This window comes from Diachasma alloeum, unplaced genomic scaffold (genome assembly GCF_001412515.2).
Source record: "Diachasma alloeum isolate Michigan unplaced genomic scaffold, Dall2.0 Dall_scaffold_00379, whole genome shotgun sequence".
Classification (NCBI taxonomy): Eukaryota; Metazoa; Arthropoda; class Insecta; order Hymenoptera; family Braconidae; genus Diachasma; species Diachasma alloeum.
Window position 1 is genome coordinate 346,859 of NW_021680518.1, and position 20,784 is coordinate 367,642.

General features: G+C 34.6%; 2 protein-coding genes across 2 annotated transcripts; both read left to right on the plus strand.

Annotated features, from left to right (window-relative positions):
- Positions 1-1,675: 1,675 nt before the first annotated feature.
- LOC107041796 (ionotropic receptor 75a) lies at positions 1,676-9,615 on the plus strand. The gene is made up of 9 exons (XM_015262543.1): positions 1,676-1,820; positions 2,565-2,728; positions 3,265-3,576; positions 4,092-4,216; positions 6,466-6,633; positions 6,727-6,962; positions 7,295-7,506; positions 8,135-8,415; positions 9,330-9,615. The coding sequence occupies exons 1-9, from the start codon at positions 1,676-1,678 to the stop codon at positions 9,565-9,567; spliced, it is 1,881 nt and encodes a 626-aa protein (XP_015118029.1). The 3' UTR covers positions 9,568-9,615.
- Positions 9,616-16,700: 7,085 nt separating this feature from the next.
- On the plus strand, positions 16,701-19,643 carry LOC107041798 (ejaculatory bulb-specific protein 3). The gene is made up of 3 exons (XM_015262545.1): positions 16,701-16,926; positions 17,583-17,670; positions 19,355-19,643. The coding sequence occupies exons 1-3, from the start codon at positions 16,701-16,703 to the stop codon at positions 19,461-19,463; spliced, it is 423 nt and encodes a 140-aa protein (XP_015118031.1). The 3' UTR covers positions 19,464-19,643.
- Positions 19,644-20,784: the final 1,141 nt, after the last annotated feature.

A 20,784-nucleotide genomic window follows, 5' to 3' on the forward strand; every position in this document is an offset into this window, starting at 1 on the left:
TCAATTATTACACGTATGAAAAATTTTTATTGAAAAACCTAGCGAATTTTGTAGAAAATTCTATTGGATTGCTATTGAAGACATGTCTGCGCCTTTTTTTCAATAGAAATGTTTAATGGAAAATATGCCCTTCGAAAAATAAATAGAAATAGACTTTTATATTGAATAAAAAATTTTCTCGATTCAGATTTTATTATATTTTTTGTTTCATTTTTTTAAATGAAAAAGAAGAAAAATGGAGTAAAAAAAAATTCAAAAATTCACGTCAAGAAATTCCCATAGATAATATCTAAAAAAAGTTGTATAGAAAGATGAAATTCTTCAATGGAAATCCAACATAATTTTCGATAGAATTTACTAGTTTTTCTGTGAAATTAATCCGCGCGTATTCTCATCATTCTAACGATTCGCATAATTTTTTGATTACACATAATTACACAGAATTGGATATTTAATCATCAATCAAGATTTTTAATAACTAACTAATAAATCAGTTGGCAATTATTTGCATTTGTATTCGAAGCAAAATTATCATTTCCCTATTCTCTCGGCTTTATCTTTAACACATTCCTGCATTACTTGACATTTAGGAGAAGTTATGATTGGACTTCCATCTGTTGCCATTTCGACTTTGCACTTCCGCGCCTGGACTAGAAGGAAAAAATTTGCTCACTTCCTGCTACGTTGCCGTTAAACCAGATTGTAATCCCAGCAAACAGTATGTCGACAATTTGTCGACAAATTGCCGATGTCCTGTTAAATTTTAGATGGTACTGGCAAAAATTGTTTTCTGGGAATGTTGAGACATTTTCCAAAATCTCAAATATAGTTTCCTTTGAATTCCATACACGTACGCCATTTCTCTCACTGATATTCCGGATTTTTTTCATTGCCTACTTGAAATAAAACAAATGGTATGTGTTACACGGCCACATCCCGGCGTTCTTAAGAGTGCCAAGTCCACCGCTTCTCCTTCATCTTGGTTTTCATTCTCACTAGAGCCCCGAGGGATGAACTTCACACTCCTAAAATCACGCGGCTTGTTGCGGCCTTGTAACACAATATGTCATTAAAGTAGCTCTACACTGAGAAAAAAAATTATTTGTGCCCAAATATTTATTTTCTTGAGAGAAGCATTAATTTTTTCAATAGTATATTATGTCATTAGGCGATAAAAGTATTATCTGGCGAATGTGGCTTTATAATCCGAGCCGAAGGCGAGACCGAAGGTAATTATAATCCTCGCCTTCGGCTCGGATTATAAAGCCACATTCGCCAGATAATACTTTTATCGTCTAATGAAGAAGAAAAATGGAATGAAAAAAATTCCACAGCTCTCCATGTAATTAGACCCATCATGTGGGTGAATGGCCGCAAACCATCCGGGCCTACCGGAAGAAAAATTGAAATTACAAAGGTATCACCGACTCCCTCGACTCACCTGATGTGTTCACATCGTTATCGACGACATTCCTCCCCAACATCTGAGGGTTCGCACGCAGCGATGCATCAAACTGTAAATTATTGCGTAGAATATTGCCTGCGAATTACTCAAATTCATAGTTGCGGCGAAATTCGAGGTATGAGTTAATAACAACTTATATCAGGCATCGTTATTCCAAAGTCTGACTACTACTGACTAGAAACGACAGTTATCGAAATTACACGGAGTGTAATGCACCCCAGGTGGTGGATTCTCGTCGTCCTTTTACCCCAGTGTTCCACGGGAAGTGATGATGTCACGGGGGGACTCACTAGAGATTATTTCGGTGGCCTCCTCATCCGGCAGATCGTAGCCTTCGGATGCTGGGATTCCGAAGGTATTTGAGGATTTTATTTCCTGTGTAAGGACAAGTTCACCCCGGGAAAAGAAACTTTTTCGTTTTTTTGAGGAGAAATTTTCAAAAGTACTATTTTTTGCATGATTTTCCGATTTGGCGAGTCACAATTGTCTCGGACCGCTCAAAATTAGATTTGAATTTTTTGGAACCGAAAATTCAACTTTCGAGAAATTCACAACGCATAATAAATTGATAAAAAATATAAAAAAATCCATTTTTGGAATAAAAATAAATCTGGTTTATTAAATAATAGATATCTATATTTCTATTATTTAATAAATTTTTAAATAACAGTTTTATTTTTTTTACAATTAAAAAAAAATCCGATCACTAATTTTCGCTCTCTAATTATGAAAAATGAGAGAGGCGATGCATTTCAAAAATTGTTTAACAAAATTTCTATTGATATCTCAAGGAATTTGTTTTTGTTTAAATATTATGTATAAATTTTATTTATGAATGATAGCTCTATATTTAATGGTCCTCAGGTATCGATAATTGGTAATCATTCAAAAAATTTTCACAAATTTATACGTTTGGATTTTCTAAAGGTCAATTTTGTCCCAGACACTTTTGAGCTCCACAATTGGATTCCTGGCGAAAAATCATGTGAAAAATAGAATTTTGAAAAAATTTTCCGCGAAAATCGAAAAAGTCTTTTCCCCCGGGGTGAACCTCCCGTTGAAGAAGATTCTTCAAAAATGAGTCGAAAATTCGTTGCAGAGGGTGTGAAATTTTCTCGCCTAATAATGGGGGATGACCATTCGTTGACTTATGTCTCTATTCAAGACGATTTAGACATGGAAAGGATTCTGAAAGTGAATTACTACAGACTTGGAATATTCCTGAACTTGGATTGTCCAGGGAGTGAGAAAATATTTGATCAGGTTCAGTAGTCTTTTTATCTCCCGCAGGGATAGCGATATCCATAAATTATAATTACCGTTGAATTATTAAATAATCAATTCGTTAATATCACTCTTAAATTTTAATTATTAAACTAATCATCAATTGCAATATTCAAATTCCGAATTATTTCTTAATCAGTAATTTAGTTAGGCAGATTGACAATTATTTGAATAATCAAGAATCCTTTATAAGAAATTTATTATCATTTACTTATTACTTAAATCAAAAAAATGTTAACAAACAATTTTCAAATTGAAACATGAATTCAATTTAAAAAATCAACAATAATTTGTTTGTACTCAATTTCTATTTCAAAACCTTTTTTTTCTCAATATTATTCAATATTTGCGCATCTTTACTCATTCCCATTGAATTTATTCACCTACATAGAAAACAAGTCATGGATCCACATTTCACTTAATTGTATTCTTCAGCGCAGTTTTATGGAAGAAACCCGCATATTGTAAAATCATTCGACTATAAAATGAATAAATTGACAAGATTCCCATTGCAGTTTCATCGTCAACAGCTACGTCACAATGAATCATACTTTTGGTTGATGCCAACGACGAGGACCGGGCTCCCCAAATATTTTGAACACCTTCCTCTGAATATTGCGACTGAGATGACAGCCGCACTGAAGAAGAGCGACGGAGAATACACACTTTACGATGTTTACAATCCTAGTTATCGTCATGGGGGTGAGTTAAATGTCACCCGTATGGGATCCTGGAGTGTTAAAAATGGCCTGAACATTGAGTTGACGGAGTATAAATACAGACGTCGTGGGAATCTTTATGGACTTGGTCTGAATGCATCAATTGTGGTGAGATTGTTCATCTTCATTTTTTACTGATTTTTTAATATCTTTTTTCTCATTTTCTTTTGTGATTCGTTGATCAAAAGATTTTACAGGAAATTATGCAAGAAAAATTTTCATAGAAAACAGTGAATTTCTATTGAACTTCTATTGACAATTTTATTAGTTTTTGGTCTATTCTACTGAAGAACTCCGCCGCCTCGGCTCAATAGAATCGGACAAAAGCTGACAGGAAATTCACCAGAAATCTAATAGAATTTCATGGCGAATTTACTAGGTTTTTCTGTAAAATTTTTTCGTACATATTTTGAAAAACATAAGACTTCTTGAAAATAAGAGAATGTGTAAATGATTTTTTTTCGGAGACTGCATTTGCAAAGTTATATAATGCAAATGTTAAAGGAGTTGTTCTATCAGAAATTACGTGCAGATATTTTCGATTGAAAATTGTTTCCCCTTCGGAACACATTTACCCCAAAATTACTCATTTTAAATGCTGAAATCATGAAAATTCCTTTCAGGTTGATCATCCAGCAGTTCCCGACTATGAAACCTACATTCATAATCCAATAAATCCTCATTATGACACGATGCATCGATATAATTTTGCTTTAACCCGTCAACTAAGAGATTATTACAATTTTACGTGAGTTTATAAAATGAAAATTCATTTCAAATGTATATCTGAAGTATCGGTCATTGGAAATTGATTACCTATTGATGAATCAACGGAATTAAATCAATCGACTGTATAAAACACATTTATTCACGATTAATTATTATTCAATTGCATTTACGAAGAAAAGAGATATCATCAGCGCTACTTTTACTAAGATTGAAGCCATTTATAAATTTACTCTTAATTGTTTTACTGCCAGGCGAAATATTGACAAGTTAAATGCCTCAATCCGCTCTTCTACGAAATCTTTTAGCTTCTGTGCATAATGGAGCAACAGTTTCTATTTTTCATCACTCTACACTGAAGAGACTGAACTAAACGGAGCGTAAAATTATTTTTTGCCCTAATTCTTTGTTTTTATATATATTTAATCGATCTTCAATATACGACAAATATCACTTCAATAGTCTGCGACTTTGAGAGCTCATAGTAGTTTACTCTTAAGTAATGAAATTAATTTCAAAAAGAACAAAATGTTGAGCGCTTGGAGGAAATTTCACTTTCCGCACTCGTCGCATGAGGCACTGGGGCCCCTGTAATTGAGAGGGTGGAGGACTTTATAGCCCTTCCTATTTGGTTTTATTGCAGTAGCACCTAGCCACCTGGACTTTACCCATTCCTGCTCTACAGAAGACTCTCGCTAGTTGCATGCCCGTTAGTTATCCTCCTTACGTCTTTTGTCCTCCGTACATAAGCACAGAGGTCCAAATAATTTTATCCGAAAATAAAACTACAGTCGAGCTACCCACGGCTTAAAGTAGTATGGTCACGGATCGATTTCCAAGATTAAAATATGAAATAATTTTTTTATGAAAGTTAATATCAATAAAAACCTCCTGGTGCAATTGGTGGTACATTGATCGTTTAGTATGGTTGATAAGAATTAATGAAAAACTAGATTTTAACACAGTCTTATGGGCAAATCATATTTTTGGGTGGTTTTTATGATAAATCCAAGATGAATTTATTTTAAAAATCCCAAAAAATGAGAAAAAAAACAAAAATTTACGACCGTCGATGAAAAGTATTGACCGTTTGGAACTTTAGTTATAAATAATTTCTGCTCCTCGGTGTTCGGAAATTGCGTGTCGAGTAGATGCGGCAACGACGCGTTAATGGAGTGGGGACAAGCGGGCATTTCAAATCTCGTTTTCCTTACGCTGTTAAGTTACAGCGTTGCCACACATAAAACGACGCTAGTCGAAAGAGATACATTATTTGATTAATAAGTGAAAAATAATAAAAATAATCGATTAATTCTTATATTCATAAATTTTATAATTCACAAAGAGAATTTTCAATTATAAATCATAGTTTTTGGATTAATTTTTTTAGATTTTCTTGATGGACACTCAATGATCACTTTGGAGAGTGACCATACTACTTTACGTGCTCGGGACCGAGCCAATTTTGGAGGCTCCCCTTGGCTTAAGTTCTCCGTCTTCTCCCACTTCTGACTCATGACTATGAGACGCATGCACAATCCTATCGTAGAAAGGAAATCGATCTTGATATCCTATCTGAAAAAGGAGAAAGGAAATCGATCTGGAAATATCTCGAAAATCTCGAATAAACGTAAGCGTAAGACTAAAACCGAAGCGCCACTAGTGAGGAGATGAGAAGGCGCGTGCGTAGCACGCGCGGCCGATCCCGTATCAGAAAAACGGCTGCGTAGTGGGCTGCGTAACGGTCTGACACTAGTCTGTCAATTGAAGTCTACGCATGACTTGGCCATGTGGTGGGGTCACAGAAGACGAGGGGAACTTAAGCTTGTGGAATCACAATTCTTAAGCTATGGGATGACTTTAGTGGCGGGAGCTTCAGCCGTGGGGAGCTCGACTGTATTCATTCCCTCCCTTTTTTCTGAGAACTTGGGTCGGCATTGGCCAAGGAGTGGGGGCCGCTGGAAGGTCCCTGATTTCTTGGAAATGGTACCCTTACAGCCCTTTCGATGAGCAACTAGCGAGAGTCCACTGCTCTCCTGTATTCCTTTGAGATACCACTAGCTGATCGATGAATTTTTTTACCAGTTATCATTACATCATTTTGTCTCCACTTTGCGGTGCCAAAAGTTAGAAATGCATTTATACTTGTACTTATTGTACATGATGTGTATATTACTCCACCCGCCCCCGCAATGGGGCTATGTATCCTATATGCAGAAATAAATCATAGTAATAATAAAAATCCCTTCATATGTATTTTTAACAAGACAGGATGAATTTATCGAGAGGCACAACATGGGGCTACCTGATCAACGGATCATTCAACGGAATAATTGGAGACATGATTAAAGGAATTGTTGATTTCGGCGCCACACCTTTCCAATTCAAACCTGAAAGAATCGATGTCATTGAATATACCGTCCAAGGATGGTTAGCAAGGTTGGTTGAGAGCTCAATAAAAAATGAATAAATGATCGTGAAACGAGGTGAATTAGCTGATGAAAACATTTACATCTACTACCTGTAATTCAGACCCTGCTTGATATTCCGTCATCCGAAGAAGAATAATCTGAGCAATCCCTTTCTGAGGCCCTTCGAGATGAAAGTTTGGTACTGGATCGCAATATTTGGTATTGTTCTCTGGAGCGCGCTTTATCTGACGGTGAAAGTGGAGACCAAATTTGATCCTCAAAAATCTGTTAATACCATTGACACTCATCCGGCGTCTGAAACCGTGCTGATAACTGCTGCAGCAATCTGTCAACAAGGTGATTAAATCGAGAGATTTACTCCTCAAATTATGGCGACACTCACGTGTGAAGAAATTTCGTAGAAAAACCTAGCGAATTTGCTAAACAATTCTTTCCATTAGTTTTTGGTCGATTCTATTGAAATGTCCAATAGAAAATATTCTGCACAAAAAGTCAATAGAATTTTGTGTTTCTATACAATTTATTCTATTGTATACTTTTCTGTTCTATATTCTATTCTATACTTTTCTATAGAATTTCCTCGGCTCAAATTTTCCAAGTTTTTTTGTTTGATGTTCTGGATGAAAAGAAAAATATAATGCAGTGGCATTATTCTACATATTTTCAAGGTTTGAGTGACGGTCCTCGTTGCATTTCCGGCCGCATTACCTTCCTGACTCTCTTTATTTGGGGCCTCATGCTCTATCAATTCTACTCTGCGAGTATCGTTGGATCATTGCTATCAGGAAGTTCCAACTGGATCACAACGCTGCAAGATCTCGTCGACAGCGATTTGGAAGTTGGAATTGAGGATATGGCATACAATCACGATTTTTTTGCAGTATGTCGCAATTTATGGGACAGAAAGTCTTCCACTATTATTGAAAAAAAGTCTTCCGAATTTAATCGACCACACCATTTTCGTTAGCTGAGAAAACTTTCTGTCAAAATCACTCAGTAGCGAAGCGGTAAAACTTATAAATACCTTTTAACAGGTAATAGACCTCGTATTGAGGTCTCTGATGCAGAGAGAAATGTTTTATCGTTTTGCTACTGAATTCTGCCATTCGATTGTGAAATTCCATACTACTGATGTCGTTGATGAGCAGTGATGTTCACATCTTAGAACAGAGAGAATAATGAAGACTCTTACTCCCCTTATTACTGATCACAACTTTCCACTTGCTTTTGTTAATTAATCAGTAAATCAGTATCGAAGAAGTAAATCGGGTCAAGTCGATTTTGAATCTTGGCCAGTTTTTGATGAATATCTCAGAATCTAAGAGAGGTAGCCAAATTTTCCTCATGACCTTCCTTATAACCCTCAATTGACTCTACAAAAAAGGTCGTGACAAAAATTTTTCTACCTCGTAAATTCCGAGATATTCGTCAAAAACTGGCCAACAGTCAAAATAGACTTGACTCGTTTTTCCGCTTCGCTACTGAAATGGTACTTTTATTCAATTCAGACAACCACAGATCCTGTTGCCCAGGAGCTTTACAACAAGAAAGTAGCGATCAGCAAGAAACGGAAGACGGAGCCGTACTTCTCAGCCGAAGAAGGCATCAAGCTGATACAGAAAGGTGGCTTCGCATTCCAGGTTGATGTGGCCACAGCCTACAAGTTCATCGAAGAGACGTTCAACGTCGACGAGATCTGTGATCTAGTTGAGATTCAGTTGTTTCCACCGAAGCACACAGCCACTGGAACAGCGAAGCATTCTCCATTCAAGAAGATGATCACTTATGGGTAATTTCCATTGTCTCTCCCTGGAATTCTGCGAAATCATGCAGTTACATTGTGCAGTAGAGGCTTCGGATAAGATACCTTAGCGACACTAGAAGAGTGGAATTCCGGGAGCCCGTATGCCCCCACTACGCGCACCCATAGAGGAGAAAAATAGGGATCAGCGAGTTTCAAATAAGATACCTCGCTTATTGTACCCGAATTCAATGAAATGTTCATTTTTACTGAATGAATATCGATAACTAATCAATTTATATGTGTTGCCCGGTGGCCTGGCGTAGTGGTTAAGGCCGTTGCCTCACAACGGATAGGTTCCAGGTTCGATTCCTGGCCGGGTAGAATGGTGAGATCTAACCATTTTTAAAGTCTTGATCAATCGCCATATAGTCTCATCAGACTCGAAGCGATATAAAATAAGCATAAAAAAAAAAAAAAAAAAATTTATATGTGTTTAATGTTTTGAATTTGTATCGCCCGCGTTCCCTTTTCTCTCTAAATATAACTCTGCGTGATGGAATGGCTGCTGATGTTGGGGGATTGTTGGTGGACTCGAAAATAATCACAGACGAAAAATTACGATTTTCCATGGGAAAAGTGAAGAAAAAAATCGATGTATATTTCTATCACTTGAAAAAAGTGGTGTGACTGCCCCTTAAGGTCATTAGATCCTCATGATCACTTCGTTCGTCCCTCCCGTTTGACCGTTAACACTGTTTAATCCTTATAAATACTCTCTTCCCGTTGAAAAATGACCGGGGCCATAAGTATCTTATAAGAAGTTCACGGAACATAAACATTCGGGAGGTGATAAAAGCGCCGAGAGTGGGGGGTAGGCCTCGAGCGCTCGGTGTGCGAGGTATCTTATAGAGGTATCTTATACTGCATTTGATTTGTTCTTCTGGTTTAATTACCACTAGATTGAGAAAAGTGATGGAGCGAGGTACTCCGCGCCGTTTGCTCAACATTTGGATGCATCGAAGACCTCAATGCCCTGAGAGTCACAAAGCAAATCCTCTTCCCGTGGTTCTCACCGAATTTAGCCCTGCGTTATTTCTCCTGATCATTGGAATCATGTTCGCAACATTGGTGATGGCTGTTGAGAGGACATTCCTATCATTCCCATCATTAAATTTATTAGATCCAGAATCCCGATGATCTGATGCCGAGGACTCGGTGACAACTGTGCACACTGGAGTGGATCGAGTTTCTGCAGCCGATGATCCAGAAAAATAGTCTGTAGTGAGATGAGATGTGAGGAAATGTGAAATTGCAAACTGTCTGGGTGAGATGTTAATTAAATTATTTTGTGTTGCTAAGAAAACTTCTAGAATATTTTTCATTATTTTTATTGTTAATTTATCAATCAATTTATTCCTCTATTGCATGTCCTCATTTATAATCACTTAATCGTCACTTTCTCGTCACTTAATTTATTTTATTTCTCTAATGCCTCTACTGTGTCTTGTTTTGCATACTGTCCTTAAGACCCTTTTTCGACTGATACAAATTATTATTACTATTATTATTATTATTATTTTTTTATTATTGTTACTTTTTCGATTTATCTTTTGTAATGAGCTCCGTGCTGTTAATTACTTTTTAATTATTAATTCTATTCTTTTTGCTTTCGCTTTTAATGAACAATCAGGAACCCCTTCTATTAATTAATACCATGTATTACAATACAGAGGAATAAATTGATTGATTAATTGATTTATTTTTATTGTTCATTAATTCAATTTGTTGTGCTTGCAAAGACCTCATCACCCGCAGGGGATTGTAATGCATTACAGGATTGCTTTAATTACTTTTTTTGCTTACATCTGTTGGAGCAATGGAATCATAGCAATAAAAATGAGTAATAGTAAAAATTCGAATCTACCTTGATGTATGATTCAATGAATACTCTTAATTTTGAAAAGGACTTCTTTCTTTATCTAAACTAAAGGTCGAAGCAATCCCCAGAAGGAACAAAAGATGAATTCGATTCACATTTATAGGACAATCCTGGCTAACAATTGAATTAAAGTTATTCATTAATTCGAAAAAAATCAAAGAGAAACCAAAATCATTGATAGCCAAGTGGTAAAGCATCAGAAATCCAAGATTCCATTTTTATTCATCCTGCAATTTTTTGAAACAAGAGAACAAATCGTTCATTCAACAAATTTGATGTTCACAATAAGCAAAATGAGAAAAATGAACTTGCTATGTGTACGACTTATGAATATTGTTCTTCATCACTTTCAAACTCAACTTTTCTTTAATGTAAAGTCGCACTAATGTTGACGTCCATTCGAAAAATGAATTTTAATGATTCATTCCAAATTTCTAAATGATTCATTGCTGTAATCGTCAACAGGTTCATCGAATCAAACGATTATTTCCAACGAAATGGACAACTCTTAATTGCACTTTTTCTTCATTTCCTTCATTTCAGAATTATGGAATCCTTATTCCGCGTTATTTACACTGTTGATCCGATTTCGCGTTAAAAATTTCGTTCTCCACTTTTTCCATCGAACGTTCCACATCCTCAATTCACTTTTTTTAAGGTACTTACAGATTATTCCAATGTATTTTTGATGGTCAGATTCATCCGGAAGTTGCACTTCAGTTACAAATTCTGACTTTCTAAACACGAGCGCAAAGGAATCTGAAGAGCGACACTAGTACACCTGGTAAAATTATCAACTACTTCCCATTTGGGCCACGCAGTCATGAATTTTCAGGCGGAAGTTGAAGTGCAATGACACTTGCGGGCCGCCCCTTCTAATATACCCTGGTGGAAACAATACAGGTATCATTTCGGAGTTCTACTGAATCACGGAGATATCGAATGACAGTTTGGAGTTGGCTATTTGCATGAAATATCAGGCAGACTGGGGAAATGATACTACGTATACTGGCGACTTCGGTTTCTGGGCTATTACGAAAATCATAGGCTGAGATTTAACGCAATATATAATTCAGCCCGTGAGAATCGTCACGTGGACGAATTGGGATTTTCGCTCGTTTTTAATCATAAGAGGATTCAACATTTTATGACATTAGCGCCTTTTCATTATGCCAATTTTCCTGTCTGATTCGATATTCCTTTTTTCAATTAATTGTTTATAATCACTCTCATTGCAGCTGTTAAATTTTCATATCACAATAAATGATTTGTTCATGTTCTAATTCGTATGCTCAATGAGAAACTGCATCTTCTCGTCTCGTCTTGTCTCCTCTCGTCTCGTCTCATCTTGTTTCGACTCGTTTCATCTCTACAAGATCTATGTGCGCGCGCTCGCGCGCGCTGATCTATTCATTTGTTGAAATGGCAGAAATGGAATTCATTAAATTTTATTTTCTCATGAATACCTTATAAATATTGATAATGAATCAAAGAGAATTCGATTAACGATTAAAGTGAATAGCGAAGTAGAGTAAAAGAATCTATAAAGAATTTTTCATTTTCAATTAATTATCTTCAATTTTTTAAAATAATCGGTGTCCATAAAAGGACAAAATTTATTAATTTCCCCGATAATATGTATACATGTGAAATATATATATATTATATATATATATGACGTGAAAAAAAAATTACCTCTGAAGAATTTGAAATTATGTCACTGAAGAATTTGAAAATGCCGCGTGTTTTTTTTTGTGAATAACTTCGTGTAACATATTGACCAATCAGAATTAAGGATTAGCGGTCAGGCAGTTTCGAGATATTTCGATATAAAACAACTTCACGTTTCTTTCATCTTTAGTAAAATAGGATAATCTAATTGCACGAAAAAAAATACACAGAGGGGAAGGCTTTCTCGACTCTCGTCTCGACTGGTTTTTCTCGTCTCGAATGACTCTCCTCGTCTCGTCGCGTTTCTCGCGCGTCTCGCAGCATCACTATAGAACACATTTTAGAGTGTGAATTTTTGGAAATCAATGTTTGTTGATACTCTGTTATCAATTTTTAGTTACTTCGCACGGTAATTCAATTAATCTGTTGTTCATCTCATCAATATCATTCGGCGTTTAGAATATTGTCATCTTGTGAGAAATACAATGGATAAAGGCAATAAACTGTTGGGGACTCCTCTTGATTCAAAATAAACCGGGTATTCCCCTTACGGATGAGTTTTATTCGGTCGAAATTCCTGGCGGTAGTTCTTTCATTTTCAATAACCACGAAAATAGGGGTCTATTCTTCATATCTGTAGACGCTATTGGAGAATGCTAGATCATTTTGATGTCCTCGAGGGATCATAACTGCAAAATTTGTGAAAATAATGTCGTAAAAGAATGAGTTTCTTACGGAATGTGAAAAATGTTCTCCTCCTTTATCGACAAGAGTTCGAGTACCGTAGGTAAAGACAACTTCTATTGAAGCGGTCGGTGGTTGAGGAACTCGCCTTGTTACTAACTGATAACGAAATACCGACTGTGCATTCTGTGAGAATTTAAGGTCTATCCCAAGAGAATCGGACCCAAAAGTTAGTCCCTATGGATTTCCGGAAAAAATGCAGAATAACTTAATTTATTAGTCATGCTAGGTCAGGAATTTTTATATTTTCTGCATTTTTGCGAAAAAAATGAACTGTAATCGCTATAAATGAGATGAATATCTAACAAGATTAGTAGTATAATGAGCAAACTGGCCATTCGGTAGCATATTGCTAATTTATCAGCAACAATAGCTGCGCTAGCATAAAGACCAAAACGGTAACCCACTTGTTTTTATTGAAGAAAGTAAATGCTTCGCTCCAACAAAGACTCATTCCTTGGACAGTTATTCTCCTTCTGCGGAAGGCTACCATTATTGGAGCGAAAGAATTCATTCTATATTTTGAAATGTTCGCAATTTATTACGCAAGTTATTCTGTTATTAATATACCCATTATTTATTGCTTGTTTATTGCGAAGATTTTTAAGTTGCTATCGCTATCAATTATTATCAAATCTAACTCATTTTTACTATTCCACTATTACTTTAAATCACCCAATCTATTTTTATTTCACTTTCCATGTCGAAAAAATGAGCGACCGAGAGAAATGAATCGATCGGCCTTGGAATCCACCTAAACCCATTAATTACTTTCTTCTCCCGATTAAAACCCCATAAAATCAACAAAACATCTCCAGTGAAAATTAGGTAATGTTTGTAATTTACTACTCGTGGTCCACTCTGCGTTGTTAATATAACAATTTTTTGTTGCTTGTCATAAATAAAGTGGATTTGTCTTTGTCATTGCTCTGAAAATCTCGTAGAAAGACTAAGAAATTGTCATCAATTTGAACTCATTATTATAATTTCATTATCACACGAAAAAAATAATAGCAATTAAAATCTATAAATATTCATAGAACCGTCCAATCTATTTTTATTTCACTTTCCATGCCGATAAAAAACGAGAGGCCGAGAGAAATGAATCCACAGGCCTCCGAATCCACCAAAAACCATTAATTACTTTCTTCTCTCGATCAAAATCTCATAAAAACGGAAAGATTCTCCAGCGAAACATCTCCGCAGTTCGAAAAATGAGGCCACATCGTCAAGTAGGTCGAGAGTGCGATCTGGGAAACGGTGTTGGCTGAAGTTGAACGATTTCTAACAGTACATGCCCTCAGCGGTGTACATGCTCGGGAGTACATAATTTCTCAATTACATTCCACGAGGATCAACAAAGGAATCAACGTGGTAATCCAACATTGCCGAGATAATTCAGCTCCAGACGTTTCACAGACCGCAAACAAAGACCCACGGAGACAATCGAAGGTGTAATTTCCGCCGCAAGGTCGCGTCACGCTTAATTACACACGATTGCCGAGGAAGCTATTATCACCGTCTAGATTCCAGCGCATCTCCAACAATTACATCAGTTGGTGGGCGGAAGATGGATTTTTTTTTCCAGAACCATTAAATTGTTGAGTACATGATGTACATTTCAAAATTCGCAGATATTTTGAAATGCAATGTCAACATTTGTCGCATCCACATTTTTTAAAATTAATCGTAAATGTTTTTGAAACTTTTTTTAAATTATTAGATTGTCAGGAGATAATTTTCGTAAATAAATGGATTTTTTTAATGACAAATAAAGAATTTGTCATCCTTTAACTAATTGACTTCAATTAATTGTTTTTCCTAATCCGAAATGATGAAAAAAAATATTTGTTATACCTATTTTTGAATTTGAAGATGTGATTTTCATGATGAAATTATTTGAGAGAAAATGTTTTTTCATTATTTTTGCGTAAAGGGAAATTTGACAACATGAATGAAACATGGGAATGTCAACATTTGTCGCATCCACATTTTTAAAAAATAATCGTAAATGTTTTTGAAACTTTTTTTAAATTATTAGATTGTCAGGAGATAATTTTCGTAAATAAATGGATTTTTTTTAATGACAAATAAAGAATTTGTCATCATTTACCTAATTCACTTCACTTAATTTTTTTTCCTAATCCGAAGTGATGAAAAAACTTATTTGTTATACCTATTTTTGAATTTGAAGATATGATTTTCATGATGAGATTATTTCAGAGAAAATGTTTTTTCATTATTTTTGCGTAAAGGGAAATTTCACTTTCCACGCGCTGATAATACTTTTATCGCCTAGTGATATAATGTACTATTTCATCACGCTGTGACGAAAAGTGAACTTTTCGGCACGCTCCGCGTGCCTAAAAGTCCAATTTCCGCCACATTGTGATGAAAAATATTGTTCGTAACTCGTGAAAAAATGTTTTTTAGCTCGTGGGATTATATCACTCGCCTTCGGCTCGTGATATAAACCTCCCACTCGCCAAAAAACACTTTTTTGCACTCGTTACGAAATATACTATTTCATCACTGAGGTTGGATAAGTGGTCCTTACGGTGGCAGTGTTCAGGGGTGGGTAAATGGCATTTAGCAGGACGATACCTTAAAACGAGACCAGGTATGGTAAGGGAGACTTACCGCTCCTCGGACCGTAAAATCCTACAGTTACTAGATGTAAAACCCACATAACTTTTGTACAAGTGCAACATGAAGGGAGCCGCTATAGCTGTGGGTTCGGCGGTTCTGGCCAATATGGCCGTCGCTTGGATGTGCAATTGAGCGATTCTGTCTACCCTACCGGCAACAGAAGAGGTGGAATGTCATCTTGTTGATTCTTTTTTGGGAGCTTTGATGGTCGCAGAATTTTTTTTTTACCATCATTTAGCACAAAACCAGTCGGTTTATACAGCTAATTAATGAGATATCTTCCCATGACTTTTGATAATTAACCTGTAACTTTTACCCTCTACTTGGCAATATGTTGTTGGGTTTTTATATAATAGCTTAACAAATGAATGAATAACTGGATATTTCTATAAAGTTATGATCCAGTTGATTTGGAAATGCAGAAAATTGATCGTTCATACCGCGAAAACCAGAAATCTAACAATTTTTACTTTATTCAAATGGCTTCAGAGGTTCTTTCATTTGTTAACTTCCCGATAGAAAGTTACTGGTTTCACCACGGAAATGAAAAATCGTAATTTCATGAAATCCCGATGTTTGATGACGAGTAGAAGCTCCTCAGATGGTTTTTAGAAAAGTATATGTATGTGTGGGTGTGTATGTAGCCATTTTTTTCGTTAACGCTCCCGGGGGAACGCGTAGTGTAATCGAAATGAAATGCGTCGTGATCGACACTCATTCACTTGCTTAAGACTGGATTAGATTGGGAGAGAAAACCCCCACCCCTTTTTGAGTTTTTCAAAAAAGAAATGTCAAAATTGAAATTCGCAAAATTGGAATTTGAAAGAACAAATGTTTCGTAAGAAATTTCCGAATTTCCAATTTCAAATTTCAACTCGTGTCAGGATGTTATACTTGCGCCCCTGAAGAAACACATGAAGCAAATTTCAAAATTTTTACATGGAATAATTTTTATCGACAATTAAACAATTACTAATTGGATATCTTCCCATAATTTTTGATAATTAAACTGTAAATTGAATCCTGTACTTAGTAATATGTTGTTGGATTTTTATACGACAGATTAATAAATAAATAAATGAATAGCTGAATATTCCTGTAAAGTTATGATTCAATTGATTGCCAAATGCAGAACATTGATCTTTGATACCGTGAAAACCAGAAATCTAACAATTATTAATTTATGGAAATGGCTCGATCACAAATACACATTCAGAACGAATGGAATAACGCGAAAATGAGGATAGAATGAAGAGGTGTGTGCGCAAAAGGAAGGAGGCATATAAAGTCGTGGCGGTTACTTTCCTTCAGTTTACTCGAGCGCGCAATGGAAGCTAAACCAAGTACACAGGTCCTCGTATTTTTTTTGTTTACTGTTGTGATATTAACAAGGGACATTGAGTGTTACACGTGGCCGAGGAGAAATACATACATGACGAGATGGGATAAAGTGAATTTGGATGAAATTCTCCAGAATAAGAGACTGCTTCACCATTACTTCAGGTGTCTCATGGGAGTGGGGCCTTGCCCGCCTGATGGACAGGAGCTGAAACGTGAGTGCAGTGGGAATTTAATTTTTACACTTCAGTGATCCACTTCCCGTGTTGTCAGATTCAAGAGGAGAGACTGAATTTTAGGATAGACGATAAATAAGGGAATTCAAGAATTAAGAAATTAAATTAAAGCATTCAATTGATTTGCGGGAATTGGAGTTTTTTGGGATTTCAAATTATTTAGAGACATCTTTCTTGTTTACATCGCATTGTATGGAAATGTTTATTTATTCATTGTCAGATTGTAAACATTTTTTTGTGAAAGACTTTTATGGAATGATTTAATAAATAAGTCAATAAATTTATAAATAATTTAATTAAGTTTGCCAATTACATTGCATGTGAAAAATTGAAAAAAAAATGAATATTCGGCGTCATTCAAATTATATTTTTCACAGAAATATATATTTTTTTAACATTCGTTGTTTACAGATAAATAATTGAAATTGTTTAAACTTTCGGAAACCTTATTGTTTTAGTCATTGTACGTTTTACAAATGCGCAAAAAAATTGTTGAAGCGAATTCAAATGTGCATATTGTATGATTTTTAATTTCTAATAAAATTATCTCAACTATCACAACCAAAACTGTCATATTTCAGATGAAAAAAAATTACGAATTCCAAAAGTTTAGCAATGTTTTCATTTTCTTTTAGGAGTTCTACCGGAAGCATTGGAAACAGCTTGTGCCAAATGCTCGAAGAGCCAGAAAGAAGGTGCAATCTATGTAATTAAATATTTGAGGTAAAAACTTGAGGTTTTCATTTTCAGCAACTATTTCTTTGTCTTTCTCTTAACTGATTCATTCAACCTTTCGTGCATAATTGAATGAATTATAGACATAATAGACATTAACTGTGAGGTGAATGACAATTCATGGTTCACCGGATATCGCTCCGTTCAAGAGCCTCGTGAATTGCATAAATACAGATATGGAAAAATTCAACAGAAACGTCTAACGCTTTCATCAGAAAATTCTGTTGCGATTCGATTCGTGTTTTTCTTGATTTATGATTTTCTTGATTTTCTTGATTGATTGAAATTCATCGGAATAAATTTCCATTTGTCTTCGTCTACTATTCTATTTCTTCCTTTTATCGTTACTCAAAAAAGTTCTTTACATTCTTATCATTTTTAAAAGTATTTTTTATCTACAATGTTCCTGGAGACTTTATCGAAAAATTAATCCATTTATTGTCACCGGGATTTGTGTTTGATAATCTACTATGTAAAATTATGTATTTTCATATCTTCCAATAGTTTTACTATTTTAAGTATTTTTTCTGCATATTCTGGGATTGAGAAGAAAAAAATGTTTCATTTTATGAAGCATTCACGTTTTTCTTGTTGTTCATTGAAAATATCGCAGCCTTCCTTTACGATTCTTGACAGATATTTTATAGAAAAACATTTTCAATATGACTAATTCTTCAAAATTGTTCCTATACAAGTTCTTCAACATAATTTTTTTTATTAATTTTCTCTTCATTTTGTTCTATTTTTCATTGCAGAATAAATCGCACAGAAAATTCAACATCTATTGACTGTCTGGACTGATTATGTATTTAAAACATTGCACAGTCAAATGATTCCAATAAAAATCGGTAAAAAAAAAAGATAAAATCTCCAGTACAATTGGATTAATTTTTATTGAAAATTTCGCAGTCTTCATTTACGATTTTTTGACAGATATTTTATAGAAAAAAAATTTCTATATGACTAATTCTTTAAAACTTCTTCAATTTTCTATAGAAGTTCTTCAACATAAATTTCTCAGTTATTTTTCTCATCATTTGGTTCTATTTCTCGTGGCAAAAGATTTTTTATAGAAAAAATCACAACAGAATAAGTTGAGAAATCAAGATCTATTGACTTTCTCAAATGATTATAAATTTAAGAAATAGCAAGATCAAATGATTCCAATACGAATCGGCAAAAAAAAATAGATAGAATCTCGCATTAATTTTTGTTGAAAATTTCACAGTCTTTATTTACGATTTTCTGACAGATATTTTATAGAAAAAAAAATGGCCTATATGACTAATTCTTCAAGACTTCTTCAAAATTTCTATAGAGGTTCTTCAACATAAATTTCTCCGTTATTTTTCTCATCATTTTGTTCTATTTCTCGTGGCAAAAGAAGATTCTTTATAGGAAAAATCACAACAAAATAAATTCGAAAATCAAGTTCTATTGACTTTCTGGATTGATTATATATTTAAAACATTGCACGGTCAAATGATTTTAATACAAATCGGCAAAAAACAAGTAGAATCTCAGTACAATTCTGCTAGACATTCAACAGAAACGGTAAAATTTTCTAGAAATGCGTTCAGTTGTTTATTGAACTTCATCATACATAGAATTTTATGCCCCGCGTGCTGTTCCATCGAATGTCAATATTATCATTTCATCTTTTATTTTTCAGGGAATACATGCCAAAGAAACTGGAGATGCTTGCGAATAGGTACGACCCAGATGGAAAATATCGTCGACGTTACTATCATTCCACATCCGTGGATAACAATACCACGTGATATTTTCACCAGGACTTTCTTTTTCGCATTTTGTATTCCCTCTCTGTCACGTCTCCGTTCATTCTGTTTACTATGATTTCACATTTTTGTTTACTTCAGTGTTTTCTACATTTTAAAAGGTCCTTGTTGAGTTTTATTTTTGTATTATTTATCTATTTTATGTACTCTTCGATTATTTAATTATTTAATACACCGTTTTTTGAATTTACTTTTTGTCGATGAGTTTTCAGTATTTTTATGATTATCTGGAACAATCCAATTATTAAAAATTAATTTTATAATTATATTTTTTTTATTTCATCTGCCGAAAAACTACATGTTCCACGTGAGAATGTTTGACAGAGAGGAACAGATTTATTTGAGGGAGAATAACCAGTTTGACAGAAGGGAATTCAATATCTTTCGCAAAAATTAAATTCAAGGAAGAAAGAAAGAATATTTTCTTCCCAAGAACAAAATTAGCCAATAGAAATTATCATTTGTTCCACGGAAATTATAAGTGTTTATTGGACAAAGGCATACACTACTCAGTAACATTTACTTGATAAAATCGGAGCCTCATATAATTCTTTGTAGAACGAATGTATTTGCCGGAAAGATATAAATGTCTCACGAGAGCAATTACTGTTACAAAAATAATCGTGTTTTGGTGGAAACGTTCGTTTTTGTCCACAAATAAATGAATTCAACACGATAAAATATTTGTTCAGGGGAACATGAAGTTTTTCGGCAGAACAAATTTTTCTCTCAGTGTTAGAAATTTTTTGAAATTTCATGGAAGATATTATACTAAATCGCACGAGAGTGGCATTGAATCGAATTTAGAGAGACAATGGTGATGAAATTTGAAGTTTTAAGTATAATTCACGGAAATTCATGAGTTTTCAGTGGGAGTGAGATGGAAATTTCACGACTTGATTGAAATTTCAATTTTTCCGTGAACTTTCCTGGTTTTTCTAAATTTTCACAGAATAATTGAACTGGAAAATCAAGTATTTTATTGATTTCCAGATGATTTGAACAGAAAATCTGTGGAATATATGATTTATCCCTATCAAGATATCCTGAAATTTTAGCGGAACTTGAACTCGATAAAAATTTCCGGAATTTCACGTATGAAAAAATTCAATAGAAAAACTGCGCGAATTCGTTACAAAATTCTATTGAGATTCTATTCAAATTCTAGGGAATTCTCGTTAAAATTCTATTTGTTTTTTGCGCTTATTCTATGAGATATTTGATAGGAAAAAGTCAATAGATTTCGATTTTTCTGTAGGAATATTCTCTTGGAATTTTTCCTATAAAAATACTTGGACATAAA

What these genes read in the sequence shown, in the direction of transcription:
- LOC107041796 (XM_015262543.1), top strand. Translation starts at nt 1,676, where the DNA reads ATGCACCCCAGGTGGTGGATTCTCGTCGTCCTTTTACCCCAGTGTTCC. An exon ending in GTCCAAGGATGGTTAGCAAG is followed by an intron (nt 6,634 to 6,726) that starts GTTGGTTGAGAG and finishes CCTGTAATTCAG; the next exon opens with ACCCTGCTTGATATTCCGTC. An exon ending in AAGAAGATGATCACTTATGG is followed by an intron (nt 8,416 to 9,329) that starts GTAATTTCCATT and finishes AATTACCACTAG; the next exon opens with ATTGAGAAAAGTGATGGAGC.
- LOC107041798 (XM_015262545.1), top strand. Translation starts at nt 16,701, where the DNA reads ATGGAAGCTAAACCAAGTACACAGGTCCTCGTATTTTTTTTGTTTACT. An exon ending in TGATGGACAGGAGCTGAAAC is followed by an intron (nt 16,927 to 17,582) that starts GTGAGTGCAGTG and finishes ATTTTCTTTTAG; the next exon opens with GAGTTCTACCGGAAGCATTG. An exon ending in TATGTAATTAAATATTTGAG is followed by an intron (nt 17,671 to 19,354) that starts GTAAAAACTTGA and finishes TTTATTTTTCAG; the next exon opens with GGAATACATGCCAAAGAAAC.